A 21,224-nucleotide genomic window follows, 5' to 3' on the forward strand; every position below is an offset into this window, starting at 1 on the left:
CTCTGGCAAAGCAGGCTGACTTTGAGGCTCCCTAGTAGATTATTCTGGACCAATGTGGCTGAATCCACACTGGAGGCCCTTAGAACACCTGGAAGCCTTGGTTGAATGGGTGGAGCCTCCTTTCTGTTCACCAAACCCTTCCAAAAGCTTCTATAGGCTTTTCTGATCTGTTCTGCTTCTGGCCTAAACCCTTACTAAAGCCCCAGAGTTCCATACCATACTCTCACCCTCATCAAGCTCCATTACATCCAAATAGGGTTGCATCAAATCTCAACACTGAATGTGTAGGTATGTAAAAACTTACATGGAGGGGTCAAAGGTAGAAATTACCATGATTAATATAAATAAGCTAAAAGGATATATTGCATAGTACAGAGAATATAGCCAATATTTCATAATAATTTTAAATGGAGCTTAACCTATAAAAACATTGAATCACTATGCTATACATCTAAAACTAATATAACATTCCCAATCACCTATACTTTAATTAAAAAAAAGATTAAAAAAATAAAAACTCACATGGGGACATGACCCAAGGATGAGGACAAGCACTGGATAACACAGGAGCGAGCAAATACCATTTTGTATGTTGCTGGTATATTTCTAGAAGGGGCCACTTACCAGCCGCGTATTCACCACAGGAAACAGCAGAGCAAGAAGAGCTCCATTCAACATGTGCATCTGTAGCCTGGAGAGGAAAAAAGATAAAAGTGCAGGTCACACTCTGACTGTGATGCAGAGGCAGACAAAAAATGTGTCAGGTTATGCCATGCCAGATGGGAGAGCGTGTATACAAGAGGTTGTGTGAGTGAAACAGAGCACTGGAGTTGGCACACATGCGTAATAAATTAAAAGCAGCACATTTTGCATGAGCTGAAATGTTCTGAAGAGCACCAGCGCCACCTCAAAATCCCCCAAACACTTGGTGAACAGGCCTTGGTTACAACACTTCATTGCATAATTAGCTCTGCGCTCCCTAAACATTCGGTCCGTCCCAATCTCAGCTCCAACTGCTGTGGCTCAGGCAGCCTAACAAAGGGGCACTGTGGGAGCCAGGTGTTATTACACGACTGTGTTATTACAGTCGAGACCTATTTCTCAGAGCCAGGTTGCTTATTTACACAGCCAGATCCAATCCTCCTCCCCAAACAGAGACCTAGGCAGGAAAAGGGCAGCAAATACAACCCAGGAAGACAACTTCAGTGTTTTGCAAATAGGCTCCCTTGCTTTCTTAGAAATACCTTCAGGCAGAAGTGGCAGCCTTCCAAGCTTTCTTTTATCTATTTTACATATGGGGTTCTGTGACTAAAAATCAAAAGAAAAGGAGAAAACCACTAGTCTCCAGCATTGGGTAGTGATCCTGTTTCCCAAATCCAGACTTGTTAAAACACATGCTAGGAACCCTTTATCAGTCAAAAACAAGCAGGTCAGGAACAAACTCCGCCTGTGTGAGCTGTGGGAATAGGCTGAAGCAGCTTCCTTTATCATTCAAGGCAAGTGGGTCCTGACGATTGAGGGAGAAGCAAAGAGTGACAGTCTGTTCCTCCTGCAGAAAAGCTAATTTGATGGGTCACATATAACCACCACTGAGTCAATGTGGCTTCTGGACCTCAAGCTCACTGTTGCGAACACACACACACACACACACACACACACACATACACACACAGCAGTCTGGACCTCAAGCTCACTGTTGCGAACACACACACACACACACACACACAGCAGTCTGGACCTCAAGCTCACTGTTGCGAACACACACACACACACACACACACACACACACACACACACACACACACACACAACATATAACCACCACTGAGTCAATGTGGCTTCTGGACCTCAAGCTCACTGTTGCGAACACACACACACACACACACACACACACACACACACACACAGCAGTCTGGACCTCAAGCTCACTGTTGCGAACACACACACAGCAGTCTGGACCTCAAGCTCACTGTTGCGAACACACACACAGCAGTCTGGACCTCAAGCTCACTGTTGCGAACACACACACAGCAGTCTGGACCTCAAGCTCACTGTTGCGAACACACACACACACACACACACACACACACACACACACACACACACACACACACACACACACACACACACACACACACACACACACACACACACACACACACACACACACACACACACACACACACACACACACACACACACACACAGCAGTCTCACGATAACTAGGATCTCTCTTATGCCCTTACTGGGACCGAGAAGAACATGAGCTCTTCTCTTGGAACTCACGGACCTGTGCGCACACACACACACAAACACACACTCACAGCAGTCTCACGATAACTAGGATCTCTCTTATGCCCTTACTGGGACCTAGAAGAACAAGAGCTCTTCTCTTGGAACTCACGGACCTGTGCCTAAGACTAAGAGACCATGTTGTAAGGAGTCCCCAAGGGAACACCACACAAGCCCCAAGGCTGCTTTTGGTTTCCCTCAGTCTGTTTCTTTCAGCTGCTTGTTGCTGGCAATGCTGTGATGATGGTGATCTGCACTTAACATATCCCAGGCAAGTATCAAAGTAACTGCTTTAGGTAAACTCTCACTGAATTTTTACAGCACTTTTATGATGGGTACAATTATTTGTCACATTTTGTGGATGAGGAAACCAGGCTCAGAAAGGTAAAGTGACTTCATCAATGCCATAGGACAGTAGAGTCACAATGCAAACCCAGGTTTATCTGACTCTGAACTCGTATGTCCATCTTGCTATCTTGCATCATAGCCTGCCTCCCTTCCTCCAATGCAAATATGACCTCAAGTAGTTAGGGGTGCTCCACTGTCCTTCTTTTTGCTTTCAGGGGTCTCTCTTACCACCTTCTTCATCCCCTGCTCCAGGTTTAATGAGCTTTCAGGTGATGACTGTCAGGAGCTTGCTCTTAGGCCACGCCAGACCAGCAGTCCTACAGTTTAAGAGGGCTTAGCTTGATCCATAAAGGGAGGAGGCACATCAATGCAACGTCACTCCTGCCTCCCTGGATTTGCACATTTTTAAAACAGGGTCTTTCTAGGAGGCACCTCATACTCTCAGAAACTGATTGGTGAAAACTCTGGCTCAAGCCTCAATGCCTGGAGCAGGGGTCCTTAGCCATTCTGCGGCTGTTAAGGGGGTGAAGCAACACGTGCCCAACTCTGTCCCTGGACACTCCTAAGTGACAATCACAGCAAAAACACTCACTCTGGCAGAGAAAAAAATCTCACTGAGAGTAGAGGTAAAGCTGACCTCTAGTAACAGGCTTTGCCGCTGGCCTTAAAAGAATATCATTTACACAAGGCCAAGTAGATACTTGGGCACCAAACCTTAAATCCTGAGGATGATGGAACTGATCCCAAAGGCCCATGAACGGCCAAAGATAAAGAAAATAAAAGTCAACATCAAGATTCAAAATAAACAACCGAGATAAAGACAAGTCTTGTTCTGGGCCCTCAAAATTCAGTTCCACAAGCTACATACAGGCCAAAAGGTCTTACATGTCACTAATTTAAAATATATCTAATGCATCAATATATTGAGCAATTTCATGTGCCAATCACTGGACTAAATATTCAAATGCATCATCTCATTGAATCTTCATGTATTTTTATGATAATCAGTACCATTTTCAACCTCATAGCTGAGAAAAACAAAGCACTAAGTGATTAAGTGACTTGCCCAAGATCAAATAGACAATAAGGGGCAGAGGGAGAGGTCACATTCAAATTTCATCAAATTCCCAGCCGGTGTTTCTGCTGCTGTATCCTGCACTTTAAATCCATCATGTGAACACTACAAATGTTGTATGTGTGTGTGTGCCAGACAAGAGACCAGGGGCAAGGAAGATCATTCCTAAGAGCAACAGAAGTCCTTATGTGTTCTGTGGCAAAGCTGGCCCAACTACCCAGCTGCACTGCCCTCTACAGACACAGGGCACAATCCAACAGGTCAATGATTGCCCAATCAGAGTTTTTGCTTTGTAGCACCTCCAGACTGCCTCCCAGATTCCTATTGGATACTGGAAATGGATAATGAACCACTAGAAAAGCCAGTGAGAGAGCTTCCCTGGTGGCTCAGTGGTAAAGAATCTGCCAGCCAATGCAAGAGACACAGGTTTAATTCATGATCTGGGAATATCCCACATGCCTTGGATCCACTAAGCCCCTGCACCACAACTATTGAGCCCACATACCACAACTATGGAAGCTGGGGCGCCCTAGAGCCTGTGCTTTGCAATGAGAAAAGCCACTGCAATGAGAAGCCCGCAACCAGAGAAAAGCCATGCAGCAATGAAGACCCAGCAGAGCCAAAGCATAAAATAAACAAAACTGTTCAGAAAAAAACAAAGAACATCCAGTGAGAGTCCCCTCATCTGTACAATGGGAATAATAATAGTACCAACTTACAAAAATATAAGTGGTTGATATCTATAAAGTGCTTTTAAAAAGTGCATGGCATATATTAAGACTCAGATATACGTTTCTTAAATAAATGGTGAAGAGCTCATCTAAAAGCCTCAAGATTAAAAGGGGAGAGGGATCATGAGCCACTGGGGAAAGCTTAACTGTTATAAAAGTTCAAAGTGTGACAAAAAGGTCAAGAGGGAGCAAAAGGACAGACTGAAGGCCAGAACCATACAGTAGAGACTGGAGCTGGAACCCAGGTCAGTCACGCTTATGAACCTTCTGGCTGGCTCTAACACTTGGCCATTACCATTGTCACAAATATTTTGCCAGCTTTTTCTGTTTCTATGTAGGATACTATGCTAAGTTATCTTAGTTGGTAAGAACCTGGGGCAAAATGGCAATAGTTATGGGTTTGATTCTCTGTCATGTCAGTTATTTCATTGAATTTGGGCTACAACCGTTTGTCCACTACTGTGTGTTAATATCATTCCAGGTGCTATAGAGAAATGTGCTTAGTTGCTGAGTCTTATCTGACTCTTTGTGACCCCATGGACTGTAGCCCACCAGGCTCCTCTGTCCATGGGATTTCCCAGGCAAGAATACTGGAGTGGGCTGCCATTACCTTTTCCAGGGGATCTTCCTGACCCAGAGATCGAACCTGGGTTTCCTGCATTGCAGGCAGATTCTTTGCTGTCTAAGCCACCAGGGAAGCCCAGAGAAAAGGAGATCACTATAATTAAGATGTAGTCTATTTGTCCTCAAGAAAGCTGACAATCTTATTAAGAAGCCAAGAAATTGAAAATTTAGAGGAAAAGTAGTATAATGGTTAAGAAGTTTGCTTTGAATCAAAAGTGAAAGAAAGTGAAGTCACTTAGTCATGTCCGACTCTGAGACCCCAGGGACTGTAACCTACAAGGTTCCTCCATCCAAGGGATTTTCCAGGCAAGAATACTGGAGTGGGCTGCCATTCCCTTTTCCAGGGGATCTTCCTGACCCAGGGATTGAACCCGGGTCTCCTGCATTGTAGGCAGACGCTTTACCGTCTGTCTGAGCCACCAGGGAAGTCATCAGTTCAGTTCAGTTCAGTCGCTCAGTCCTGTCTGACTTTTTGTGACCCCATGAATCGCAGCACGCCAGGCCTCCCTGTCTATCACCAATTCCTGGAGTTCACTCAGACTCACGTCCATCGAGTCTGTGATGCCATCCAGCCATCTCATCCTCTATCGTCCCCTTCTCCTCCTGCCCCTAAACCCTCCCAGCATCAGAGTCTTTTCCAATGAGTCAACTCTTCGCATGAGGTGGCCAAAGGACTGGAGTTTCAGCTTTAGCATCATTCCTTCCAAAGAAATCCCAGGGCTGATCTGCTTCAGAATGGACTGGTTGGATCTCCTTGCAGTCCAAGGGACTCTCAAGAGTCTTCTCCAACACCACAATTCAAAAGCACCAATTCTTCGGCGCTCAGCCTTTTTCACAGTCCAACTCTCACATCCAGTTCTGACTGTTGCTTCCTGACCTGCATATAGGTTTCTCAAGAGGCAGGTCAGGTGGTCTGTATTCCCATCTCTTTCAGAATTTTCCACAGTTTATTGTGATCCACACAGTCAAAGGCTTTGGCATAGTCAATAAAGCAGAAATAGATGTTTTTCTGGAACTCTCTTGCTTTTTCCATGATCCAGTGGATGTTGGCAATTTGATCTCTGGTTCCTCTGCCTTTTCTAAAACCAGCTTGAACATCAGGAAGTTCACGGTTCACATATTGCTGAAGCCTGGCTTGGAGAATTTTACTTTACTAGAGTGTGAGATGAGTGCAATTGTGCGGTAGTTTGGGTATTCTTTGGCATTGCCTTTCTTTAGGATTGGAATGAAAACTGACCTTTTCCAGTCCTGTGGCCACTGCTGAGTTTTCCAAATTTGCTGGCATATTGAGTTCAGCACTTTCACAGCATCATCTTTCAGGATTTGAAATAGCTCAACTGGAATTCCATCACCTCCACTAGCTTTGTTCCTAGTGATGCTTTCTAACGCCCACTTGACTTCGCATTCCAAGATGTCTGGTTCTAGATGAGTGATCACACCATCGTGATTATCCGGGTTGTGAAGATCCTTTGTACAGTTCTTCTGTGTATTCTTGCCATCTCTTAATGTCTTCTGCTTCTGTTAGGTCCAGACCATTTCTGTCCTTTATCGTGCCCATCTTTGCATGAAATGTTCCCTTGGTATCTCGAATTTTCTTGAAGAGATCTCTAGTCTTTCCCATTCTGTTGTTTTCCTCTATTTCTTTGCATTGATCACTGAAGAAGGCTTTCTTATCTCTTCTTGCTATTCTTTGGAACTCTGCATTCAGATGCTTATATCTTTCCTTTTCTCCTACATTCAAATCTCAGCTCTACTACTTACTGGCTGAGTGACTTTGGACAAACCACTTAAGATATGTGATTCAGGCACTTCCCTGGTGGTCCAGTGGCTAAGACTCTGCACTTCCACTACAGGGGATACAGGTTCAAGCCCTTGCTGGGAAACTAAGATCCCATATGCCCCATGGTACAGGCAAATGAATAAGCAAATAATAAAAAGATTTTAAAAAATAAAGAAAAAATATGTGATTCAGTCTTCTCAGTAATAAAATGGGGCTAATAACAGCACCAATTAAAAGAATTGTTGAGAGATGTAGTAAAACTATGTAAAGTGATCAACACTGTACCTAGGCCATAGTAAGAACTCAATACATCATAACTATTATAATCCTTAGTGAAGCAAGGTAAATGAATATCATATTATTATTCATAATAAATAAAGCTATTACAAAATCCTCATGAGATGATGTATATTTGAATTTAACACTTGATTACAACCAGGAATCTAAAGATATAGAACAGATAAAACTTCTTTGAGTGCCTGGAAAGGAAACTTTATAGAAAGGAACTCTCAAATGAAATTATAAAATATTTTGAATGGAACAAAAAATTAAAATACATTAAAATACAACATGTGAAAATGTGTAAGATGCTTATAACTGAAAATTCTTATTTTAGGAAAAAAGTATGATCTCAAAGCAGTAAACCAAGATTCTAACTTGAGAATCCAGAGAAAGAAAAGGACAATAACCCCAAAGCAAGCAGAAGGAATGAAATAATAAAGGCAGAAATCAATGAATATAAAAACAAATACAATAAATGAAACCAACAGTTTACCTTTGAAAAACCAATATAATTGTGAAACCTCTAGGCAGTATGACGTGGATAAAAAGAGAATGCTAAGGCTATCAATATCAGGAAGTAAAGAAGGGATATCACTACAGACCCCCAGGAAATAAGAAGATAATAAGATTATGAATATTTCTATGTACATAATTCAACAACTTAGATAAAATGGAGAATTTCCTCTAAAGCCACAAGCCACTACAACTCACCAAAGATGAAACAGGTTTAACCTGAATAGTTCTATTAAAGAAATTATGTACACACACACACACACACACACACACACACACTGGAATATTATTCAGCCACAAAAAAGAAACCTTGCTATTTGTGACAACATGGATGAACCTTGAGGGCATCATGCAAAGTGAAATAAGATAGAGAAAGACAAATTACTGCATGATCTCACTTATATGGAGAACCTAAAAACAAACAAACAAAACAATAAACTCATAGATTTGGAGAACAGACTGGGAGTTGCCAGAGGCTGGGAGTGTGGGATGGGCACACTGGGTGAAGGAGGTCAAATCTTCTAGTTGTAAAATAGGTAAGTCATGGTGATGTAATGTACATGACATTACATGGTGACTATAGTTACTGCACTGGATATTTGAAAGTTGCTTAACAGGACAAATCTTAAAAATTCTTGTCACAAGAAAAAAAAAAAGTAACTATGTGTGGTGATAGATATTAACCAGACTTACTATGGTGATCATTTCACAGTATACACAAATATCAAACCATTATATGATATACTGGAAACTAAGACTCTGATGCTGGGAGGGATTGGGGGCAGGAGGAGAAGGGGACGACAGAGGATGAGACGGCTGGATGGCATCATGGACTCGATGGACGTGAGTTTGAGTGAACTCTGGGAGCTGGTGATGGACAGGGAGGCCTGGCGTGCTGCGATTCATGGGGTCGCAAAGAGTCGGACATGACTGAGCGACTGAACTGAACTGAATATAAAGTTACATGTCAATTACACCTCAATAAAAAATGTGTAGTTAAAAATATTCTGAGTAAGACTCACATGGCTTCAGTAACCAAATCTACCAGATATTTATACAATCTGGTTCAGAACACTGAAAAGGAGTAAGTATGTCTCAACTCATTTTACGAGGTCATTATTACTCAGATACCAAAACTAGTGCCGAAGAATTGATGCTTTAGAGTTATGGTGCAGAAGACTCTTAAAAGTCCCTTGGACTGCAAGGAGATCAAACCAGTCAATCTTAAAGAAAATCAACCCTGAATATTCATTGGAAAAACTAATGCTGAAGCTGAAGCTCCAATACTTTGGCCACCTGATGTGAAGAGATTAATCATTGGAAAAGACCTTGATGCTGGAAGAGATTGAAAGCAAAAGGAGAAGGGGGGCAGCAGAGGATGAGATGGTTAGACAGCATCACCAACTCAATGAACAAGAATTTGGGTGAACTCCGGGAGATAGCGGAGGACAGAGGAGCCTGGCTTGCTGCAGTCCAGGGGGTCACAAAGAGTCAGCCATGACTTGGCAACTGAACAAACACCACCAAAACTAGAGAGGAATGGGTGCGAGGGGAGGTGGGATGTTGAGTGGAAGAGGGGGAGGAGGAGGAGAAAGAGGAAAATTAAAAATAAACTAAAATCTTCATGAATACAAACACTAATATCCTCAATAAAATGGTAGCAAATCTAATGCAGCAATATAAAAAGAACACTACTCCACGACCAAAAAGGGCCTGTCCTCATCATGAAAGGTTGATTCAATATCTGGAATTCAATGAATGAATTTCACCAAATTAACAGTATAAAGAATAAAAAGTGTATGATCATATCAATTCATACTAAAAGGCATGTGTCAAAATTTAACACCTATTTATGATTTAAAAAACCCAATAAACTAGCAATTAGAGGGAACTTCCTCAACCTGATGGCTTCCCAGGTGGCTCAATGGTAAAAGAATCTGCCTGCCCATGCAGGAGATCAAGGAGATCTCCCTACCCAGGAGATTCAATTCTTGAGTAAGGAAGATGCCCTGGAGTAGAAAATGGCAACCCACTCCACTGTTCTTGCCTGGGAAATCCCATGGACAGAGGAGCCTGGCAGGCTACAATCCAAGGGGTCACAAAAAGTTGGACATGACTGAGCACACATGCACTCCTCAACCTGATAAAGGACATCTAAAAAATGTTATGCCCCAAATCATACTAAATGATGAAAGACAGAATTCTCCCCTCCCATTAACATCAGGATCAAGATAAGGATGCCCACTCGCAGCACTCCAATTCAACATCATGCCAGTAGTCTTACCCAGTGCAGTAAAACAACAAAAATAATAGAGATTGGAAAGGAAGAAATAATACTGTCTCTGTTTTCAAAGACAGAGAAGGCAATGGCACCCCACTCCAGTACTCTTGCCTGGAAAATCCCATGGACAGAAGAGCCTGGTAGGCTGCAATCCATGGGGTTGCTGAGGGTCAGACATGACTGAGCGACTTCACTTTCACTTTTCACTTTCATGCATTGGAGAAGGAAATGGCAGCCCACTCCAGTGTTCTTGCCTGGAGAATCCCAGGGACAGGGGAGCCTGGTGGGCTGCCGTCTATGGGGTCGCACAGAGTCGGACACAACTGCAGTGATTTAGCAGCAGTTTTCAAAGAATTATTATATGTGTAGAAAATCCCAAGGAATCAACAAAAAAGTTCCTAAAACTAATATATGATTAGTAAGGTTAGTTGCTAAAACTAATATATAATTAGCTAAGTTTAAGGATTGCAAGGTCAACACAAACATTTCTGCATAACAGCAGGGTAAAACTGGAAATCAAAATTTTTAAAATATATACTATTTACACGATCTCTTCCAAAACTGAAATACTTGAGTATAAATCTAATAATATATGTACAAAATCTATATGCTGAGAACTACAAAAGGCTGCAAAATCTATATGCTGAGAACTACAAAATGCTGATTAAATAAACTAGAGATCTAAATATATAAAGACATACTGTATTCAAGGATTGAAAGGCTCAACATAGAAAAGATATCAATCCTCACCAAAATTATCAATAGATTCAATGCAATTCTAATCAAAACCATAGAAGGATATTTTGTAGAAAACAGTGAACTTACTCTAAAATGTATATGAAAGGGCAAAGAAAGAAAAACTAGAATAAATTTGAAACAGCAGAAGATGAAAGAATCACACTACCTTATTTTAAGGCTTACTATATAAAATTATAGACTTCCCTGCCTGGTGGGCTGCCGTCTCTGGGGTTGCACAGAGTCAGACACGACTGAAGCAACTTAGCAGCAGCAGCAGCTGTAGCTCAAACGGTAAAGAATCTGCCTGTGATGCAGGAGACCAGGGTTCGATCCCTAGGTTGTGAAGTTCCTCTGGAGAAGGGAATGGCAATCCACTCCAGTATTCCTGCCTGGAGAATTCCATGGACAGAGAAGCCTGGCAGGCTATAGTCCATGGGGTTGCAAAGAGTTGGATACGACTGAGCGACTAACACACACACACACACACACACACACACACACACACACACGTATAAAATTATAGTAATCAAAACAATGCAATACTTGCCAAGAAAAGCCATATCAGTCAACAAAACAGAACAGTCCAGAAATAGACCCACACTGATATTGTAATTTGATTTTTCATCAGAAGCTTTCCAAGCCAGAAAGCATGGGCTGATACATATTCAAAGTGCTAAATAGGAGAAAAAAAAAAAAAGCCTGTCAACTATGAATCCTATATCCAACAATGTTATCCTTCAAAATAGGGAAATTAAGACATTTCCAGAAAAGCAAACACTGAAGGAGTTTGTTATGACTTAACCTACCCTGTAAGAAATGCTTAGGGAGTCCTGCAGACTGAAATGAAAGAACATATCAGACAGTAAATCAAAGCTGTATGAAGAAATAAATATCTTCATAGAGGAGAAGACATGGGCAATTATAAAAACTAGTATTAGTGTAACAACAGTTTGAAAGAAAAATTTTATCTACATGATTTAAGAGAGTAATACATTTCTAAAAACACATTAGTCTAAAAGCTAGTGTTACTATTACTTTGGTTTATAATTCCACATTTTGCTTTCTATATAATTTAAGAGACTAATGCATGTAAAATGATTAAGTTTGGGGGCATATTTGTATACAGATATAATTTTGTGACATCTCTAACTTAAAGGGGTGGTGATGAAACTGTAAAGGAGCAGAGTTTTTGTATATTATTGAAATTAAGCTAATACAAATTCAGTGTAAACAGTAATAAATTTAGGATGTTATATGCAATCTTCATAATAATTGCAAAGAAAATATTGGGTTCCCAAAAAAACTCATTCAGGTTTTTCTATAACGGTTTATGGAAAAATCCAAATTAACTTTTTGGCCAACCTAATAGTTTCAGAATACATGTAAGAGGAAACAAGTATTAAATTGTTATACTACCAAAAGAATCAGCTAAACACAAAAGAGGACAGTAACAAAAGAAATATGTGACAAAAGTTTATAAAGTATATAGAAAACAAAGAGCAATGTGACAGAACTCCCTGCTTATCAATATTAACTTTAAATGTAAATGGATTAAACTCTCCAACTGAAAGACAGAGATTGGTGGAATGGATTAAAAAATATGATCTAACTATATGCTGTCTACAAGAGATGTACTTTAAATCCAAAGGCAGAAATAGGTTGAAAGTAAAAGGATAGAAAAAGATATTCCATGCAAATGGTAATGAGAGCAGGGGTGGCTATAATAAAATCAGACAAAAAAGCTATAAGAATTTACAAGAGATGAAGAAGAATATTATTTACTAGTAAAAGTTTCAATACAGCAAGAAGACATGACAATTACAAACATTTATGTACCTGATAACAGACTATCAAAATATATGAAGCAAAAACTGACCAAACAGACAGAAGGAATAGACAGTTCTACAAAAGTAGTCGTAGACTTCAATACTCCACTCTCAACAGTCAGACAGAAGAAAAGCAAGAAATTCGAGGACTTGAACAACACAATACACCAACTAGACCTAACAAACATATACTTTATAACGAACACTTTGTTTTATAAAGCGTTTTATAACAAAACACTATTTTTCATAGCAAACACTTTATTTTACTTGACAACAAAATTTCTATTCTTCTCAAGTGCATGTGGGTCATTTTCCAGGATAAACCATAGATCAGGTGGCAAACTATTTCAATAAATGTTAAAAGATAGATATTATACAAAATATATCTTCCCTAACCATAACAGGATGAAGTTAGCAATCATTAACAGAAGTATAGGTGACCCTTGAACAACGAGGTGTGGGGTTAGGAGCACCAATACCCCATGCAATGGAAACCTGCGTATAACTCTATAGTTGGCCCTCTGGATCCAAAGTTCCATGTCCATGGACCTAACCAACCACAAACTGTGTAGTATTATAGTATTTATTGAAAAAATCCTTGTATAAGTGGACCCATGAAGGACAAATCCATGTTATTGAAGAGCCAACTGTAAAATGGGAAAATTTACAAATTTGTAAAAATTAAATACATTCTTAAAAATCAACAGATCAAAGAAGAAATCACAAGGGAAAGTAGAAAATGAAATGCAGATCAAAATCAAAGTAAGAGACTATCTTACACCATTAGAATGGCTACTATGAAAAATAGAAAATAACAAATGTTGGCAAAGATATGGACAAATTGGAACTCTTACACACTGTTGGTGGGACTATAAAATGGTATAGCTGCTCTTCCAAAAGAGTATGGCAGCTCTTCCAAAAATTAAAAATATAAATATTACATGATCCAGCAATTTAAATTCTGGGCATATACCCAAAAGAATTGAACTTGGGGATTCTGTGGGATATTTGTATTCCCATGTTCATTGCAGCATTATTTACAATAGCTAAAACATGGAAGCAACCTAAGAAGTGTCCATCAACAAGTGAATGGATAAACAAAATGTGATATATACATACAAAGAAAGACCATTTTGTCTTAGAAATTCTGATACATGCTACAATGTGGATGAACCTTGAAGACATTATGCTAAGTGAAACAAGAACAAATTTTGTATGCTCCCACTTACATGAGGTATCTACCTAGAGTAGTCAAAATCGTAAAGACAGAAATGCTGGTTGCCAGGGACTGGGGATAGGAGGTATTGGAAATCACTGTTTAACAGGTCCAGAGTTTCAGTTTTTGCCAAATGAAAGAGTTCTGGAGATGGAGAGTGGTGGTGTTTGCACAACAACATGAATGTACTTAATGCCACTGAACTACACAGTTAAAAATGGTTAAGAGGTTATATAAGTTAAAGTATATTTTATCATAATAAAAAAATGAAAAAAGATCTCACAGAACTGTACACCAAAAAGCCAACCCTACTGTGGCATAATTAAATAAAATTCAAAACTATATAAGAAGCAAAACACTGAACTCTCCCAGCCTCAGCTTTTAAAACTACAGTGATTCAAGATTCTAAGCCTTTTAAACAATGCTTTTTCACTCTAGTTTTAACACTAAAATCTTCCAACATACAGAAAGGTATAAATATAATAAAAACCTCTATGTCCAGCATCTCATTTTAACAAATTTGAACATTACTGGTTTGGCTGAAGCCTCATGTAACCTTCCTGAATACCATCTCTTCCATTCCTTAACCAGATGGAGCCTTTATTCTGAAGGTGTTGGGAGTCATTCTGATGTTTTATACATTGTGAAACTTGTACATATCCACAAGCGATACATGTTATTATTTTATGTTTAGTCATTAAATAAATGATAAATGATATACTCTGTGTGTCTGTGTATCCCCTTCTGCAAATTACATTTCATTCAACAGGGCTTCTTCTAATTATCTGTGCTGACACATGTAATCTGTTTTTCACTGCTGTAAATTATTCAATTATATGACTATATTAGAAGGAAGTTATACACTGTCATGTTGATGGAAGTCTGGATCTACTTTTTCCCTTCAGCCAGGAACTGTGTTGAGATTTGCTTTCTGTAATTTGTATTCTAAAAACAATAGATATATTTCCATCACCCCAGAGCCTAGGGTCATTACACTCTGACCTTCTGTTTCCATAAGCCCTTGGTTTGACAGTGCATACATTCTGCCCACTGTGTGAGGCCCCACTGCACAAGCCTGTCACACAGCAGGGAATGCAGTTAGGATCTTACCTCTTTTAACGTGCTTAGCAGAAAGCATGACAAAATCACTGAATCTAGGTGGAGGTCATACCCATCTTTGGCATACTGTTCACCATCCAATATGTTTGAAAATTTTCAGAATAAAAGTGTGGAAAAAAAAAAAAAACAAGTAAAGGAAAACAAACAAGTACAACAGGAAGGCTTAGCTGGCTTGGCCTGTGGGCACAAAGATAACTTCCTGGTTGCAACTGGTGGTTTCCCACTTCCTTGCTCTGAACCAAATAGAGCCACACAACTGCAGAGGCTCCAAAACCTTTCTTCCTGTTAATTTCAGGAAGTTGGCCAAAGGCTCCATCTGTAAGGCACCTAATAAAAGGCGTTACTTATCTGAAGGCAGCTTTCATTCTGAAATTCTACTTATCTGTGTAAGCGCAATTTCCTTCCGCGGGATCCTAAGTCTAACAGTGAAGTAAGTACGCATATGGTAAAGCATCAGGACAAGGGTAATTCCGTTATTATTAACATCTATTGACTACCTAGTCTATGTGAGGTTTCATGCTAAGAGATTAACATGGATCATCACTCATCTAATTGTCACCGCCAAAGAAGTAGTTACTATTCATGGCCTTCTTTGACAAAGGAGGAAATAGATGCTAAGCCCTTAAGCCTTGCTCAGCAGGTTTAAGAAGTAGCAGAACCACATCTATAACATGAGAGCAATAAGCCATCTACTTCCATTGCTCTCTTCAAGATTTCATCAAATCACATCTATCCAAGAAACCAAATGTCAAATAACAGAGCATGGTTTAAATACATATTATGTCCATTCAAATGATGAAATACTATGCAGTCATTAGAAATCATGTTTAGAAGAATATTTAGTAACATGGGAAAATAATCATGGCATATTAGCTTTTAATATATTGCAAAGTAGCATGTACAGAATAATCTCAATTTTTTTTTTTTCAAAAAAAGGCATATATACACAGAAGACTGGGAGGAAACTACACCAACACGTTAATGGAGGAATTTCAGTTATTCTTATTTTCTACAACATTTGATGTTTTCCTTCTAGTGAGCATGGATTATTTTTATAATGAGACTGAAACATGTCTTCTTCATGTCTACTTACTTTTCTTTCATTTGTTTTTTTTTTGTTTTTGTTTTTGTTTGTTTGTTTGTTTTTTGTTTTTTTTTTGCTGCACTACGCAGCATGCAGGATCTTAGTTCCCAGACCAGGGACTGAACCCTTGCACCCTGCAGTGGAAGCATGGAATCCTAACTACTGGACCATCAGGGAAGTCCCCCTACTTTTTCATTACCCACTGCACAGCCCCTACATAGCTTACCTAAACCTTATCTATTATGTTGTATGATTTTTCCCTCCTAGAATTACTTTGTCCAGTAATTAGCAGAGTAGATTTTGAATTTGGCTTCCAAAAGGACTAGGTGAGCTAACAAAGTACAGAGAGGCCCCAAAATGATCAGTCCCCATTCCTCTGCTGAGAACTCTTTTCCATGCTTCCCCAGATGGGAAAAGTCATCTGTATCCCCAGTCTTGCTTTTACCAGGAAATAGTATACACCCAAACACATGTTGAAAGCAGAACAGCCCAAGGAGGAAGAAAAAAAAAAAAAAACACACACACACAAAAGTAGTCCCTGCTCCAAAAACCTTCAGAGAGACTTTCAGGAGAGAATTTGGGGAAATGAAAATGCTAAATCAGAAATTATGGACCAAGACTGTAGAAGTCAAAGTCCCCAGGAGAGAACAAAACTGAGTATGTACACATGGAGAGAAAGGCTGCCTCTGCTGTGTACGGAAGGGAAGGAGAGCTGTGAATAATCTGAAAGCACCTTCTCTCTTCTGAGCACTAAGAGTATTAAGGAAGAATATGTATAGTCGCAAGGCAGCAACCTGGCAATGGCTCCCAGGACAGAAGACACCAGAGAAGCTTCTGCATCAGAAAGGAAATTGGGCTCCTTGAATTGCTGCTTATTTACTATGGATTTTCTAGGTTCCTGATCTCTTTCCCTCTGACATCAGCAGCATTCATATGTAGGGTTTCCTCTCCCTTGCCCAGAACAGAGTCTTAAGAAAGCTGCTCAGGTCAGAGGCAGTTTCCCAAACACCCTTTTCAGAAATAAGTCCAAAGCTAGACCAGGTGAGATGCCAAAAGGCTGTTCCTTTGGGGGTTCTGAAGCAGCTGGTCTGTTGCACACTGGGAAAGGGGGTGCTGAGATAGATGGTGAAACCAGTCAGTTACAACAGGTTCAGCCTGAGCCAAGCTCAGAAACTTAGGACAGTCCTAGAGATAGGAGTCTCTCTGGGGAGAATCCTGCTGCTTAAAAATTGGAATGGGATCTAGAAAAACAGATGGTCACGAGGCTACTGAACTCTCATAATATCGTGTGCCACAAGGCCAACAGGGCATCAATCTTGCAATGCCAAGATCACATGTCAGGTTTTCCTAATTGCCCTTATGCACCCCCATGCTTCCCTCACCCATCTTGGCTCATACCCGGCCTACAGTCCTCTCTCCACCCAGCAATGCACCCCCCTGCTCTCTGTGGCACAGATGAAATTTCATCTCATCTTTAAAAGCCTCTCCAGACTGAGTCAGCAGACACTCATGACCAAATAACTCTTCCTGCATCAAAGATCCACTACCCCCACGTGTACATGAAAACGAACAGATTGAAGGGGTTCAGTATTGGGGTTGCGGGTCCCCATAACCTATACTTTCTGAGGCACAGATGTAGCTCTGGGCTATGTAATTTTCTCACCTGGGGTGGGGTAGGGGAAGAGCTCTCTGCCATTCCACAGATCAGTGACTCCTTCCACAAGTACTCCCACCCTCACGAGTGCACAATCAGAAAACCAGGCACCTTAAGCAGTGAGTGTTTGCAAGGCAGCTAAGCTACCTGATAACAACCCAAAGCCAGTTAAGTTTCCTTTTCCTCCATCTATTCCTTCAAAACACCCCAGCTCAGAGAGAGGAGCATCCCCAAAGGCTGCTTTCTCTAAGCAGAGCACTGTGTGTACATGTGTGCCTGCTCAGTCGTGTCCAACTCTGCAACCCCATGGACTGCAGCCCACCAGGCTCCTCTGTCCATGGGATGCTCCAGGCAAGAATACTGGAAGGGGTTGCCATGCCCTCCTCCAGGGGATCTTCGTGACCTGGGGATCAAACCTGCATTGCCTGCATTGCAGGTGGATTCTTTACCAAGGGCTCCTAGCACCTTGGGAAACCAAGAATTCCATCCTTTTCTAAAAACAGCAGCCTGGGCATCAAACAGGAAGCTGAAAACTAAGAGGCTACCAGCACTCCAGCCCTCTATGGTGGCGGGACCCATGGAGACTGGGCAGGGGGAGGGAGCGCTTGACACCCAGTGATGATGACACCTTCCTTCCTTCAGCCTCGAGAACAGATTCCAACAGAGACCAGGAAGCTCTCAAACCACCCAGGGCTGCCCAAGGCTGCTCCTGGCCACATCTGCAGGTCCCATGACTGGTGGCCCTATGGCACCAGCCCCACCACTCAGCTGCCATGGAGACCTCTTAGATTTCCTCCAGTGTCACCTTCAGATGGGATAGTTAGTGTTAGTTACTCAGTCGTGTCTGACTCTTTGCGAGCCCATGGACAGTAGCCTGCCAGGCTCTTCTGTCCATGGGATGCTCCAGGCAAGATACTTGAGTGGGTAGCCATTTCCTTCTGCAGGGGATCTTCCTGAGCCAGGAATCGAACCTGGGTCTCCTGCACTGCAGGCAGATTCTTCACCGTCTAAGTCACGAAGGAGGCTCTTTAGATGGGGAAGATCGTGTAAATGGATGTGGGTATCCTAACTCTGCTCCAAAAACAGCATTAGATGCACCTGCTTCCCCTGTGGAGATGGGAGGCCACACATGGCTAGACTTTAGGCTCTTTCTTTCCAGGTCTGGGAAAAGCTGAGGGGTGCCAGGGTGAGAGCTGGGGAGGAGGAGCCCGTCCACACCACCAAAGGAAATGTGGTCTGGGGTCCCCAGGGCAGCACTGTTTCCAGAGGCCAAGGGCCCTGGTCTCCAGCTGACGAGTAAATCCCAGTGGCAGATCCTGGTAAAGAGGCACCGTAGCAGCTGATTCAGACTAGTGGCTGCTTCTCTTTATCCAGGGAGCCTGTTGTGGTTATTAACTGAAAACCCAGAATCTTCCATCCTTGGGAAAAGAGCAGGTCATCTACAGGAAGCATGACCAGTCACAAAGAACAAAGGCCAGGCTGGCTTTTCAGTTTCATCTGATACGAACCCTTGTGACAGCTGCAGAGGTTCCCCAAGCCTCACCAGGACAAAAAAATCCCTGCTCAGATCCTTATGCCGAAAAGTGTGACTGTCAGCTATGTATCTCTATTCCTAAAGAGCATGGGATGCTATGACGAGGATGAACTGTGAAGTTCCTGAACTCACCCCCCTCTAACTATGATATGCCTTTTAACTGCTACTCCAGAAATCTGTCTCACTACCTTGAAGCTTCGAGCAAAGTCCCCCTCTTACTGTAGGCATGGAATTTCCTCTTTCTTCCCTCTTTCTGTATGGTAATTTTTAAAATTTATTTATTTTTGGCTATGCTGGGTCTTTGTTGCTGCGTGGGGTTTTCTCTAGTTGTAGCGAGCAGGGGCTACTCATCATTGCATTGCACAGCCTTCTCAATGCAGGGGCGTCTTTTGTTGCAGAGCATAGGCTGAAGGGCACCAAGCTTCAGTAGTTGTGGCACTTGGGGTCAACAGTTGCTTTTCCCAGGCTCTAGAGCACAGGCTCAATAATTGTGACCAATGGGCTGAGTTGCTCCACAGCATGTGGGATCTTTCTAAATCAGGGATCAGGCTCGAGTCTCCTGCATTGGTGGGAGGATTCTACCACTGAGCCACCAGGGAAGCCCCTATCTTAACCATTTTTAAGTATATAGTTTAGCGATATTAAGTACCTTCACAGTGTTGCACAACCATCACCGTCACCCATCTCCAAAACTTTTTCAGCTGGTCCTCCTGTTTTTGAAAAGTTTGATTAGAACACCATCAAACTCATTTGTATACATACAGTACTGGTCTATGCTACTTTCAAGCTCCAGCAATACTTATGGAGTTAAAACAAAGATCAGATCAGATTATATATAACATCCAAAACACTTACTATCTGGCCCTTTACAGGAAAAGGTTGCTATCTCTGCTCTAAACCAAAGCATAAGGAATTCCCTGGTAGTCCAGTGGTTAGGACTCCATGTTTTCACGGCCAAGAGCATGGGTTTAATCCCTGGTCCGGGAACTAAAATCCCACAAGCTAGGCGGCATGGCCAAAATTAGAAAAAAAAAAAAAAAGTATTTACACACACACACACTGGATTTATAGTTTAAAATAGTATTTGCTTAACTACCACTAACACAGCTTCTCCTAGCTCCCCACTAAAATACCTATCAAGATACAGAGAATGATAAAACTCCCCCAAATTACTTAAAACTTAGACTGATGGGCATCCTACTATGATTATCTGGGAGAAATCTCCATTAACATTAAAACTAATGCTGAAATGAGGAAAAAACAATCTGGAGCCAAGTCTTGCAGCAGAAATCTGAAACAAGACAGTAAAACATTGAGTGGTTATACCACAGTCAGCCTCACAGCTTAGCAATGGAGAGTTCATCTCACAGCTGGGGCAAAACCAGCCAGGCCTCCACTCCAGGGCTACCGTTTGCAAGGGAAATCAACAACTCCCCAAGCCGGTCTATATCCATTTGGAGACTCCTCCCATAAACCAAAAGGGCTGAAGTGATCGCTTTAGTGCCTTCGCACTGCATTCTGGAAATGGGAAACTTCACAAGTAAAACTCAGGTACCAATGCATATGGGAGGCTGCAGTTCTTCATCCAGTTTTTATGTTCAGAGTGTCAGAGAATCTAGTAAGTAGGAATACGCAATTCCATATGGGTCCAGCAAAACCCACCAGATGAAGCTGTTAGACACTGGGAAACAGGCTGGAAGCTCAGTGCATCAACCTGGCCACCAGGAGTAGGGCTGAGAAGGGGTTCTAGCCAATACCAAAGAGAATATGAGGAGAGTCAAATGAAATCCACATAATCTATGTCTTTAACAAAGCCTAAATCAATCTTCCTTCAAATATGCATCAATATACACTAAAGACTGCATGTTTCCTATGAAAACCTCTAGCAGCAGAAGGGAAATATATAGCATTCTGAAGAGTTTGAGGAACCACAAAAGCCTTCATTTAGTGTCGGAACCAGAAGAAATATTTTAGACAATTGCATCCTCAAAAGAATACAAGAAAACATGAATTCTATGAAATAGGTATACAAAGCCATTGGAATAAAACATATCAAGAAAGAAAGATAACAAAACTGGACTGAAGAGAGAGTTTAGCAAACCAAGGAAGAATTACAAAACATATTGT

At 41.3% G+C, this 21,224-nt stretch overlaps 1 protein-coding gene across 21 annotated transcripts in view; it reads right to left on the bottom strand.

Annotated features, from left to right (window-relative positions):
- TMEM164 (transmembrane protein 164) overlaps window positions 1–21,224 on the bottom strand; it is a 182,587-nt gene that overhangs the window by 78,934 nt on the left and 82,429 nt on the right. For 19 of the 21 annotated variants that reach the window (XM_060408068.1, XM_042242060.2, XM_042242063.2 and 16 more), the window contains one exon: window positions 625–691. The exons of the other annotated variants lie outside the window; for them this stretch is intronic. In XM_060408068.1, the coding sequence (XP_060264051.1) occupies window positions 625–691 (67 nt within the window). The remainder of the gene's footprint in view (window positions 1–624; window positions 692–21,224) is intronic. 21 annotated transcript variants of the gene reach the window in all.

Source organism: Ovis aries, chromosome X (assembly GCF_016772045.2).
Source record: "Ovis aries strain OAR_USU_Benz2616 breed Rambouillet chromosome X, ARS-UI_Ramb_v3.0, whole genome shotgun sequence".
Lineage (NCBI taxonomy): Eukaryota > Metazoa > Chordata > Mammalia > Artiodactyla > Bovidae > Ovis > Ovis aries.